Source organism: Sander vitreus, chromosome 20 (assembly GCF_031162955.1).
Source record: "Sander vitreus isolate 19-12246 chromosome 20, sanVit1, whole genome shotgun sequence".
NCBI lineage: Eukaryota > Metazoa > Chordata > Actinopteri > Perciformes > Percidae > Sander > Sander vitreus.
The window spans coordinates 28,133,448-28,145,947 of record NC_135874.1 but is presented as its reverse complement, the minus strand read 5'-3'; the positions used below and the strand labels follow the sequence as shown (position 1 = coordinate 28,145,947).

The 12,500-nt window shown below is 46.7% G+C and overlaps 1 protein-coding gene across 1 annotated transcript in view; it reads left to right on the top strand.

Moving 5' to 3' along the window:
* Positions 1 to 12,500, top strand: part of sptbn5 (spectrin, beta, non-erythrocytic 5) — a 127,115-nt gene that overhangs the window by 93,214 nt on the left and 21,401 nt on the right. The window contains exons 61-68 of the mRNA XM_078278176.1: positions 353 to 441; positions 1,051 to 1,237; positions 2,694 to 2,762; positions 4,823 to 4,966; positions 6,787 to 6,983; positions 8,011 to 8,215; positions 9,762 to 9,941; positions 12,172 to 12,339. Coding sequence (XP_078134302.1) covers positions 353 to 441; positions 1,051 to 1,237; positions 2,694 to 2,762; positions 4,823 to 4,966; positions 6,787 to 6,983; positions 8,011 to 8,215; positions 9,762 to 9,941; positions 12,172 to 12,339 — 1,239 coding nt within the window. The remainder of the gene's footprint in view (positions 1 to 352; positions 442 to 1,050; positions 1,238 to 2,693; positions 2,763 to 4,822; positions 4,967 to 6,786; positions 6,984 to 8,010; positions 8,216 to 9,761; positions 9,942 to 12,171; positions 12,340 to 12,500) is intronic.

Below are 12,500 nucleotides of genomic sequence, written 5' to 3'. Positions count from 1 at the left end.
CATCATCACATACCCTTCACCATACCCCCCCATCATCACATACCCTTCACCATACCCCCCCATCATCACATACCCTTCACCATACCTAGAGATTAACATGGGGTACTTTCCATAAGATCATTTCTCAATGCAAATCAAACCAGATGTTAGACTAACTGAAATACAACCATGTTAATCTCTAGGTTTTGGTGTTCTTAAAGGTTGGATTTTTCCTCATTTTTTAAATTAAGGCATTAATATCAATTTCCAAAAGATTTTTTTATTCCTCTTTTTAGTCAGCTTTAGCACGGGTGTATTCACTTATGTCACCGTATACTATCTATCTATCCTATCTCTTATTTCACTCTAACAGGGTCTGGTGGAAACAGCGAAGAGCTTCCACTCTCAGGGGAACTTCCTGGCGGAGGAGATCCAGACCAGAGTGGCCCACACCATCAACAGGTCTGACAACTGACCATTTGGTTCATGTAGAAGAAGTAAGAAGCAACCTGGGGAGTATGGACATCTGATTCTAAATCAGTGGTTTTAAAGAGGAATTCCCAGACTTCACAGGAGAAATGATGAAAGCCATTATTGATGTACAGAGATGGAAAGTCTGGCGACGTCGACGTCAAGGCACCTAACCAACCAGTGCCTAATCCTAGCCGTTGGGGGGCTTAAAACACCAAACACCTATAAACAGGGCTGCACAATATATAGGTTTTTTTAATCATCATCGCAATATGAACTGACGCAATAAACACATCAAAAGGAAAAAGAGAGACACTTTTTGTTAGAAGAAAATATCAGCAGAAAACTGCACATTAAATGTAAATAATAGTTATTTACTTTCATTTGTTTTAAATCCAACAAGCCGTTTGTTGTATTTCAGCAGAATACTGAAAGCTGCAGAACTGAGAACACTTTGTGTCGCACGTTACATCGTTATCATATTCAACAACGTTATTACATATTCTCCTCATATCGTGCAGTTAGTTATACACAGCAGGCGTTTAAATTGTTCTCGGAGGTGTTTTGTGTTAACACCGGCGGTGTTCTCGGCTCTGTCAGGTACAACAGTCTGTCGGAGCCCCTGCAGAGCCGGAGGGAAACCCTGGAGGCCTGGCAAGTTCTGTTCCAGTTTTACAGAGACTTGGAGGAGGAGGTGGCCTGGCTCAGCGACAGACTGCCCTCCGTCACGGCTAAAGACTGGGGGAGCTCGCTGAGCAGCGCCCAGCAGCTGCTCCACAAACATCAGGTACTCAAACACACAATACTGCACTGATAACATTATTTTGTGGCTTCGGTATTTTTTAACCTGGCCTCTATTTTCCTATGTTATTGTGTCTAAGTGACTGATGGGAGCAACTATCGCTGAAATGTGTCCAGTAGTATTAAGCAAGAAACCCTACCCTACATGTGTCCTGTAACCCTACAGGACACATGTTCAGCTTCAGTTAGCGTCCACTAAAAGTTCTGTTTTAGCCGCTGACAGACTCAGATTATTATTCTAAGTGTCTGATAACATTATGAAAGGATCCCTACAGAGATAGACCTTTTAGTTAAAGAGGAAGATCCTTTTAGTTTAACATGAAACAGCCCTGAAATCACATCACCAAACTCCACCAGACTCCATGTAAATAATCAGGACTTTTAGCGTGTATAGAGCCAGCATATTTCCACCAGACTCCATGTAAATAATCAGGACTTTTAGCGTGTATAGAGCCAGCATATCTCCACCAGACTCCATGTAAATAATCAGGACTTTTAGCGTGTATAGAGCCAGCATATCTCCACCAGACTCCATGTAAATAATCAGGACTTTTAGCGTGTATAGAGCCAGCATATTTCCACCAGACTCCATGTAAATAATCAGGACTTTTAGCGTGTATAGAACCAGCATATTTCCACCAGACTCCATGTAAATAATCAGGACTTTTAGCGTGTATAGAGCCAGCATATCTCCACCAGACTCCATGTAAATAATCAGGACTTATAGCGTGTATAGAACCAGCATATTTCCACCAGACTCCATGTAAATAATCAGGACTTTTAGCGTGTATAGAACCAGCATATTTCCACCAGACTCCATGTAAATAATCAGGACTTTTAGCGTGTATAGAGCCAGCATATCTCCACCAGACTCCATGTAAATAATCAGGACTTTTAGCGTATATAGAGCCAGCATATCTCCACATGTAAATGGGTGAATTAAGGGTTTATTTCAACCAAACCAGAGTGGTGATTGTTGGAACAGTGGAAAGATGAACCAAGACGGCTTTTGGTAGTTTTATTTAGTTTTTGTCCACTTTGAATGAAGTGTGGTTTACGATGCTAAAAGTCCTGATTATTTACATGGAGTCTGGTGTAGTTTGGTGACGGTGATTTCGGGGCTGTTTCATGTTAAACTAAAAGGATCTTCCTCTTTAACTAAAAGGTCTATCTCTGTAGGGATCATTTCATAATGTTGTCAGACACTTAGATTAATTGAAGGGGTGCAATTGCACATACGTTACATTGCAGCATGCTTAATACTGGACCAATTTCTAAAACAGTCACCCAAAAATGGACAGAATAGGGTCCACGTTAACAAATACTAACGTTGCCCTTTAATTAAATGGATTATTCTTTCCCCAAAATGCCCAATTAAAAGCCTCTCTAACTAGCAGAGGTTTAACTTTTTGCTGGTTTTAATATTTGTGTTTGTTTTTCAGGCTATGATGCAGGAGATCTTAAGCCGCGCCCCATTGGTCCATGCAGTTCAGGAGGCGGGGCATAGTCTGGTGAGGAGCCCTCCCTCCTTGAAGGGGTGATAGAATGCAAACCCAAGTTTACCTTGTCATTGAATAACGACAGTTTGGTGGGTAAAATAGGCATACAGAGAACCTCAACGGTGGCTGAAAACGGGCGAATCCCAACAAAGCTAATAGTTGACGTCAACTCGGTGGCTGTACCTTAATTGGCTCTGGTCTGTAACTTTGTCACGCCCCAAAAGGTTACATACAGACCACTGGTCTGAGACCAGCTGGTGTTCTGAATGTAGGTCGCGTACATCTCAGACACTAGTTTAGCTGCGCGCTGCTCTGTGTATGCTGACACGTACCATAAAAGGGAGAAAACCTCTTGTTTCATTATAGGGCTATTTCACAGGGTTGCATTATGGCGCATAGAACAGCACCCAGGCCATTTTCAGCCCAACCAATGTTACATACCCTATTCAGACACCTAAAGGGACAGTGTGAAATACCCTATATCAGGGGTCTTCAATGTTTTTTAAGCCAAGGACCCCTTTGGTAGGGACCCCCTGCTACATATACTGTATAAAATGAAGCTGCATTAAACTGAGCTGCATGGATGAAAATGAATGGCAGTGAATCATCAAGCAATTGTGAATCATTTTCACAAATAGGCCAATTTATTTGCTTTCAGTATGTTATGTTCACGGTAATGTATATTTTCAGACATACACTACCCGTCAAAAGTTTGGGGTCACTTAGAAATGTCCAGTCTACTCCATTATAGACAGAATACCAGCTGAGGTCAGTTGCATTGTTCATCAGAGCAGCAGTTTTCAGATGACATTATGTGTTTACATCATGTCTAAAGGGTTCTCGACTGTTGTAGAAAGAAGTGGCTGAAGAAATGCTTGAAATCCCATACTTTTTGGTCTAAACGTCATACCCAAATTAAAGGTGGTACAGCTCCCATATACTCTGACACTCTGGGGTGTGTCTGACATCACTGGAAAGGTGACTGATGTGGGTGTGTTTGTGTATTTGAGAAGTGTTGTATTTTGTAGTTTTTTGGCTTTTTTCTTTGCACTTTTCAAATGGAAATGGAAAAACGCACAGACATATCTGTAGAAAAACATCATATAACATCCATTTTTGAGTCTTCTGGCTTCTGGATGTTTTCTGCAGTAAGCTGAGACATGTGGCTGATGCCCTGTGTTGTCTGTCAGCTGTCAGATGTGTTTACAGCAGTGTCTTCTAATCATTTTACAGATGTATGACTTGGACGGAAATCCATTCTAGCCTCTGTAACTCTGTCAGTAAGGCCTAGGATCACCCTGACACTTGGAACAAAAAGTTGAGAGTGTTTCCTTTCCAGTGATGTCAGACACACCCCAGAGTGTCAGAGTATATGGGAGCTGTACCACCTTTAATTTGGGTATGACGTTTAGACCAAAAAGTATGGGATTTCAAGCATTTCTTCAGCCACTTCTGTCTCCAACAGTCGAGAACCCTTTAGACATGATGTAAACACATAATGTCATCTGAAAACTGCTACCCTGGTTAAAAAAACAATGCAACAGCTGGTATTCTGTCTATAATGGAGGGGAATGGACATGTAGGGTACCGGTAGGGTATATTAATTTTTTGGCGGCCCCCCTGCACTAACTCTGAGGACCCCCTAGGGGTCACGGACCCCCTATTGAATATCTCTGCCCTATATAATCATTCTATCACCCCTTTAATATAACTCTTATTATATATTATATAACTCTGAACTGTTAAATCTGTGTTTGTTATAGTAAAGAGGTAAATAACCATGTGGATAAGACATTTACAGTCTCTTTATGACTTTCTTTCTTGCTTTATTTTGTGTAATACTTTTTGATATTTCTATACATTTGGTATCTTATGATTGCCTGTTTGTTTGTTTGCTGTATTACTTGTTGTACCTTTTATTTTTTGTAGAGATATTATGACGTTTTAGTGTATTTTTTTCCTTTTTTTGTATAAGGGGAGGATGCTGAATAAGCCTTTTAGGCTTCTCTCCTTCACCGTTATTGCTTGTTTTTAATCTTTCTGCAAATACTTCATTATGTCGTCCCTCGCAGGTCAGAGGTCGCCATTTTGCGTCTCACGACATCCGGGAGCGTCTGGAGGAGCTGAAGAGTCTCCGTGAGACGCTGATGACGGAGGCGGAGAGGAAGGGGAAACTCCTGCAGGAGGCTCTCAGCATCCACTCCTTCCTCACCGAGGTACAAAAGATGCAAATGGTCCTATCCTGCACCCAGCGCGGCACAAAGCCCGACGCAAGTGTCTTTGCTAGTTTAAGACCGACCCAGTTGTCAGTTTCCCGTCCAGCACCCACGTCGTTTAAATAGCAAATGCACCTGCTCCCATCTGTGGCCCATGGGAGTGCTGGTCTTACAGGGAGGTGTGTTCAGGTGCATTCTGGGAGTGCTGGTCTTACAGGGAGGTGTGTTCAGGTGCATTCTGGGCGTGCTGGTCTTACAGGGAGGTGTGTTCAGGTGCATTCTGGGCGTGCTGGTCTTACAGGGAGGTGTGTTCAGGTGCATTCTGGGCGTGCTGGTCTTACAGGGAGGTGTGTTCAGGTGCATTCTGGGCGTGCTGGTCTTACAGGGAGGTGTGTTCAGGTGCATTCTGGGCGTGCTGGTATTACAGGGAGGTGTGTTCAGGTGCATTCTGGGAGTATTGCTATCTTGAGGCAGTGGGAAGTGATGGCGCCATTGACCAACAAAAACCTGGTCTAAAGTCAATAACGCAGCATTTCATTGTTATTGTAACAGAGCATTAGTAAAATGCTCCTAGGCTCGTGCACAGCACGTGCACACTATGCTTGTTACACACACAGGGACGCACAGCAGCACACACACACATGCATTTTTTTTAAACGCTGAAAAAAGTGACAAAATCGGGAAAAGTGAAAAAAAAAAACCATCAAAAACATCACCAAAGGGGACAAAAACTTGTTAAAATAAGTGACAAAAAACATCGGAAAAAATGACAAAAAACGTTGAGAAAAGTGTAGAAAAAGAACAACAAAATGTTGAAATTTCAACCCAGAAATAAGGTTACAGGTCGACAACACAACTGAATAAAGTCTGTTTACATCCCACCAATCAGTCCCCAAACCTCCCAGTTAGAGAGGACATGACCTAAACATAGTCTCAGTAAATCTTTACGCTCATTTAGGGGTGGGGGGGAACTCGATACAGCATAGTATCGCAGTATTTTCCGTGGTAATACTGTATCGATACACAGACGCCCAGTATGATCTATTATTTTATTCTGTATGTATTTCATGTGTTGATTAAGTGAAATGAACAATTAACTTTTTAGAAAAAAATGATGTTGGCAAAGTTTCCTTTTGGGAAAATAATACGAAATTGGGAAAAAAGGAAAATAAATTGCAATATATCACAGAATATACTGTGTGTGTGTGTGTGTGTGTGTGTGTGTGTGTGTGTGTGTGTCTCCCTGTGTGTGTGTGTGTGTGTGTGTGTGTGTGTGTGTGTGTGTGTGTGTGTGTGTGTGTGTGTGTGTGTGTGTGTGTGTGTGTGTGTGTGTGTGTGTGTCTCCCTGTGTGTGTGTGTGTGTGTGTGTGTCTCCTGTATGTGTGTGTGTGTGTGTGTGTGTGTGTGTGTGTCTCCCTGTATGTGTGTGTGTGTGTGTCTCCCTGTGTGTGTGTGTGTGTGTGTGTGTGTCTCTGTGTGTGTGTGTGTGTGTGTGTGTGTGTGTGTGTCTCTCTGTGTGTGTGTGTGTGTGTGTGTGTGTGTGTGTGTCTCCCTCTGTGTGTGTGTGTGTGTGTGTGTGTGTCTCTCTGTGTGTGTGTGTGTGTGTGTGTGTGTGTGTGTGTGTGTGTGTGTGTGTGTGTGTGTGTGTGTGTGTGTGTGTCTCCCTGTGTGTGTGTGTGTCTCTCTGTGTGTGTGTGTGTGTGTGTGTGTGTCTCCCTCTGTGTGTGTGTGTGTGTGTGTGTGTGTGTGTGTGTGTGTGTGTGTGTGTGTCTCCCTCTGTGTGTGTGTGTGTGTGTGTGTGTGTCTCCCTCTGTGTGTAGGTGTCTGAGCTGGAGCTGTGGTCGGAGGAGCAGCGGGCTGGTCTGGAGTCTCAGGACTGTGGGCGGAGCGAGGAGGCGACGGAGGCTCTGCTGCGGAGGCTGGACGGTGTGGACGGGGAGCTGGAGAACCAGAGGAGGACGGTGGAGAGGCTGCAGGAGAGTGGAGCCCCGCTGCAGCACCTCGGACACCCAAACAGGTGAACGGACTCACCACAGGGTTACCTGTTTACACCGTGGCTGTGTGGAGTACCTGTAGTCTGTAATTGTCTGTGCACACGCTGAGAGAGGGCGCTGCCCGAAACGTCGCAAGTTTTGTGGAAATGAATACAAATCAAATTGGATTGCTGTCGTAGTATCTTTATGATTATTCACTTTTAGGATCCAGCGCCCAGCCTTCAAAGCTTTCTCAGTATCTACGTGAGCTGAGGGCAACCAGTCCACTCAGGCTGCACAATATAACGTTATCCCATATTTGTTGGTGTGTGCGTCGATCTCAGCAGGGCCGGAGCGTGTGTGTGTGTGTGTGTGTGTATGAAACCTACTTTTTTTTTTAACTCCTCCTGGAGCGTGAGTCCCATCTGCACAAAAATGTAAACGTAGACTCGGTGGACCCTCATGACAAAAAGTTATCAAAAGAATTTTGATAGCTAACACAATGCGCAAGTTACAGAGGACCAACTTCCTGTAGGGGGCTGTCGAAACAGGAAGTTGCGTATCTTACCAAGACTTATTCCGATTGACACCAAACATGACACAGTTGTTCAACATAGGGGCTTGAGCATCCATGCCAAATGTAGAGTGAATCGGCCATTAGGTGACGCTGTTAGAAGTTTGGTTATTAATTATTCACATCGCGATATATGGGAAACATACTTTGTCTAACTCCTCCTGGGCCGTGAGTCCAATCTGCACGAAAACGTGGATATAGACTCGGTGGACCCCCGTGACTAAAAGTTATCAAAATAATTTGGAAAGCTAAAACAATGCTCATTATAGAGGAACAACTTCCTGTAGGTGGCTTGTATCTTGGCATACATATATACACAGACATACACATACATATATACAGAATGTGTGGTCTACATGTGATGTTGCGTCTGCCAGTACCCCCTGGGCAAGGAGCGAGGGCCCGTCATCACTGCTTGCAGCTTTAATTACAGTTGTTTTTCTATTTGACAAGTTAAAAAACACAAAATGAAATGTGTTTCTGTGTCTCTGTCTCAGCCACCTGGTCAGCGAGTCTCTCCCAGGAGTCCTCGAACGCTTCGAGACTCTCCTCCGACTGTCCGCCGCTCGCCGCGCTGCTCTGGAAGACCAGCTCCGCCTCTACGTGTTTGAGAGAGAAGCCAAAGAACTACAAACATGGCTGACCTCCAAGAAGGCTGTGGCAGAGTCGAAAGACTGCGGACAAGATCTGGAGGATGTCGAGGTGAGTCGCACAAACGTCAGATTCATCTTGTTGACTTATTCTATAAGCACAGCTTCTGATTCAGAATTAGCATATTTAAAGTACAGTTCAGACCAAAGATTTGCGACGAGACAAAACCATTTTAGGACGTTGCAGAAAAAAGTTTCAGCGCTCTGAACCGGCCCGTCTCAGCTCGACTCAAATCGGCTGATAGTGTCGCTGCGACTCAGCTGGTGGACTCTCCAGAGGCTGGTTTTAGGACGTAAGAGACGTCTCCTGTTTCAACAGCCAATAGAGAAGTCAGCTGGTGGAGTCTCCAGAGGCTGGTTTTAGGACGTAAGAGACGTCTCCTGTTTCAACAGCCAATAGAGAAGTCAGCTGGTGGAGTCTCCAGAGGCTGGTTTTAGGACGTAAGAGACATCTCCTGTTTCAACAGCCAATAGAGAAGTCAGCTGGTGGAGTCTCCAGAGGCTGGTTTTAGGACGTAAGAGACGTCTCCTGTTTCAACAGCCAATAAAGAAGTCAGCTGGTGGAGTCTCCAGAGGCTGGTTTTAGGACGTAAGAGACGTCTCCTGTTTCAACAGCCAATAGAAAAGTCAGCTGGTGGAGTCTCCAGAGGCTGGTTTTAGGACGTGAGAGACGTCTCCTGTTTCAACAGCCAATAGAGAAGTCTGCTGGTGGAGTCTCCAGAGGCTGGTTTTAGAACGTAAGAGACGTCTCCTGTTTCAACAGCCAATAGAGAAGTCAGCTGGTGGAGTCTCCAGAGGCTGGTTTTAGGACGTGAGAGACGTCTCCTGTTTCAACAGCCAGTAGAGAAGTCAGCTGGTGGAGTCTCCAGAGGCTGGTTTTAGGACGTAAGAGACGTCTCCTGTTTCAACAGCCAGTAGAGAAGTCAGCTGGTGGAGTCTCCAGAGGCTGGTTTTAGGACGTAAGAGACGTCTCCTGTTTCAACAGCCAGTAGAGAAGTCAGCTGGTGGAGTCTCCAGAGGCTGGTTTTAGGACGTAAGAGACGTCTCCTGTTTCAACAGCCAGTAGAGAAGTCAGCTGGTGGAGTCTCCAGAGGCTGGTTTTAGGACGTAAGAGACGTCTCCTGTTTCAACAGCCAATAGAGAAGTCAGCTGGTGGAGTCTCCAGAGGCTGGTTTTAGCTCTCAGCTGGTCAAGTAAGCTACAAACTATAGAAATAAAATGATCCATAATCCATTTTATTTCTTGATGTTACAAACTGCTACTGGATGACCGAAGAGAGAGCGCTCTTAGAACAGTGAATCAGAGAAATAAAACGTGTTTTCGCCGCTTCGTCACTAGACATAGAAAACTTAGCTTTAGAAAACATCTCGCTATCACTAATGTCACCCACGTTCATATTTACACGCAACACATGATATATCCAGCTACAAAAAATGCCTGAAAGTCGAAAGTTAGGACGGAAGTACAAAGAGTAGTTTCAAAGGTTCAAAGTAAAAGTGCAAAAGAAAGTTTGAAAGTCATGCAAACTGTCTTTCAAACTGTAAAGCCGCTCAGATATCCCTCCTTATTCCTGTCTTGTTCCTCACGTGTCCGTGCAGGTCCTTCAGAAGAAGTTGGAGGTTCTGGTGTCGGAGATGTCCAGTCTGGGTCGCAGCCGGCTGACCTCGGTGCAGCAGCTGGGCCGAGAGCTGCCGCGGGACGGCCCGGCCCGGAGGAGGGACGACGCCCTCAGCCGGCTGTGGGACGAACTCAACAGCAGCATCCGGACCAGAGAACAGGTACGATGGTAGATCTGGTAGATGTGCTGCTTGTGGATGGAGGAGGGGAAAGAGGCGGGGAGAGTAAGACGTCCAGACGAGACTGCTCCTCACTGCAGACCAGGGAGTTAGGGAGAGAGGGAGGGAGGGAGAGAGGGAGGGAGGAAGGAAGGAAGGGAGGGAGGGAGAGAGGGAGGAAGGAAGGAAGGAAGGGAGGGAGGGAGGGAGGAAGGAAGGGAGGGAGGGAGGGAGGGAGGGAGGGAGGGAGGGAGGAAGGAAGGAAGGAAGGAAGAAAGGGAGGAGGGAGGGAGGGATGAAGGAAGGGAGGAGGGGGAGTGAGGAAGGAAGGGAGGGAGGAAGGTAGGGAGGAGGGATGGAGAGAGGGAGAGGAAGGAAGGGAGGGAGGGAGGAAGTTAGGAAGGTAGGAGGTAGGGATGAAGGGAGGGTATAGATAGATAGGGAGGGAGGGAGGAAGGAAGGAAGGGAGGGAGGAAGGGAGGGAGGAAGGAAGGGAGGAGGGAGGAAGGAAGGAAGGGAGGGAGGGAGGGAGGAAGGTGGGGAGGAGGGAGGGAGGGAGGGAGGGAGGGAGGAATGAAGGAAGGGAGGGGGGAGTGAGGGAGGGAGGGAGGGAGGGAGGGAGGGAGGGAGGGAGGGATGAAGGAAGGAAGGGAGGGAGGAAGGAAGGAAGGAAGAAAGGGAGGAGGGAGGGAGGGATGAAGGAAGGGAGGAGGGAGTGAGGAAGGAAGGGAGGGAGGAAGGTAGGGAGGAGGGATGGAGAGAGGGAGGAAGGAAGGGAGGGAGGGAGGAAGTTAGGAAGGTAGGAGGTAGGGATGAAGGGAGGTATAGATAGATAGGAAGGAAGGGAGGGAGGGAGGGAGGAAGGTAGGAAGGTAGGAGGTAGGGATGAAGGGAGGTATAGATAGATAGGAAGGAAGGGAGGGAGGGAGGAAGGAAGGGAGGAGGGAGGGAGGGAGGGATGGAGGGAGGGAGGAAGGAAGGGAGGGAGGAAGTAGGGATGAAGGGAGGTATAGATAGATAGGAAGGAAGGGAGGGAGGGGAGGAAGGAAGGGAGGGAGGAGGGAGGGAGGGAGGGATGGAGGGAGGGAGGAAGGAAGGGAGGGAGGAGGTAGGGATGAAGGGGAGGTATAGATAGATAGGAAGGAAGGGAGGGAGGGAGGAAGGTAGGGAGGAGGGATGGAGGGAGGGAGGAAGTAGGGATGAAGGGAGGTATAGATAGATAGGAAGGAAGGGAGGGAGGGAGGGAGGAAAGGGGACAGACAGACAGACACGTCCGGTATACTCATCGTTCCCGACCTGTCGTGCGCCAGTGTGACGTCATGGGAGCGCCGTAACTATTTATCGCGACACTAGTTGCAGTCTTCTCCTGAACAGAGGTGGCGCTAATGAGCAAAGGCTACCGACTTTGCTATTTCTACAGACTAGAAGAAGAAGAAGAAAAAGGCAAACAACGGCAGAACTGGCAGCAGCATTGACGTCAATGCTTGGATGTGATTGGATGAGCTACTTGGTGGGATCAAGCCTTTCATTCACCATAAAGAGCTCATCTTAACCCAGTCAGTTAACCAGAGAGACCTGCAGTCACTCTGAGAGTCCTGGCGTCACGTTGCCCTGCAGCTCGTCCATGCCTCCTGTTTCTGGTTTGTTGTGCGGCGCTGAAAGAAATAGAGAGGTAAACCCTGGCGTGCCAGCGAGACCTACGTCATTTTGATGTCACATTGGCGCGACAGGTCGGGTGCGACGACTGTAACAAGGCCTTAAGGTCGTCAGATGAAGAGAGAAAGAAAAGAGACGCAGGGACTGAGGAAACATTCAGCTGCTCCCGGGCAGTTCAGAGCTTGTGTTTCCTGTTTTTAAAACTTTCTTGTGGCAGCAATGTTTCCTGTTTCTTGAACGGGACTCTCACACCGCTTCAAAACACAATGACCAGTCTGATATGTAGGCTATTTGGGTCGTGCATCATGTTCTTTTTGATCGTTTCCAAACCCTCAGCCATTAGGCCTTCTGGATCAGGCCTTCTGGATTACTGTTACTGGACCAGTATGTGTTGAGAGATGCTTATTGCTGAAGTCCAAAACTAATTTCCCTTCGGGGACTGATCTGATCCACTTGCACATGACTGGACACCGCAGCGTGGCACAGGGTCGCGTTTCTCCGCAGGCTAAACACACCGTCTAGATAGCCGACGCAGATTGTATGAACGCAACGTAACAGCGTGTCCCGTTTCCTCCAGAACCTGCAGTCAGCGAGGGAGGTTCACCAGTTTGATCACGACGTGGACGAGCTGAAGGGCTGGATGGCGGAGAAGGAGGCGGTGCTGGACTCGGAGGACCAGGACCAGGACCACGACCACGACCTGCACTCCATCCAGACTCTGCTGAGGCAACACGAGGCGCTGGAGGTGGGAGAGTCATCCAAATATAGTGACGCATTCATTTTTTTTTCTCTTTCGCGCAGGTCATGTTATGAAAGACGCTGTCCTGTAGCTTACTAATGAATAAAAACGTGGTTTAATGTACGTAAACAATGATCACCAGATTTCTCTCTCATATTGCTTCTCAT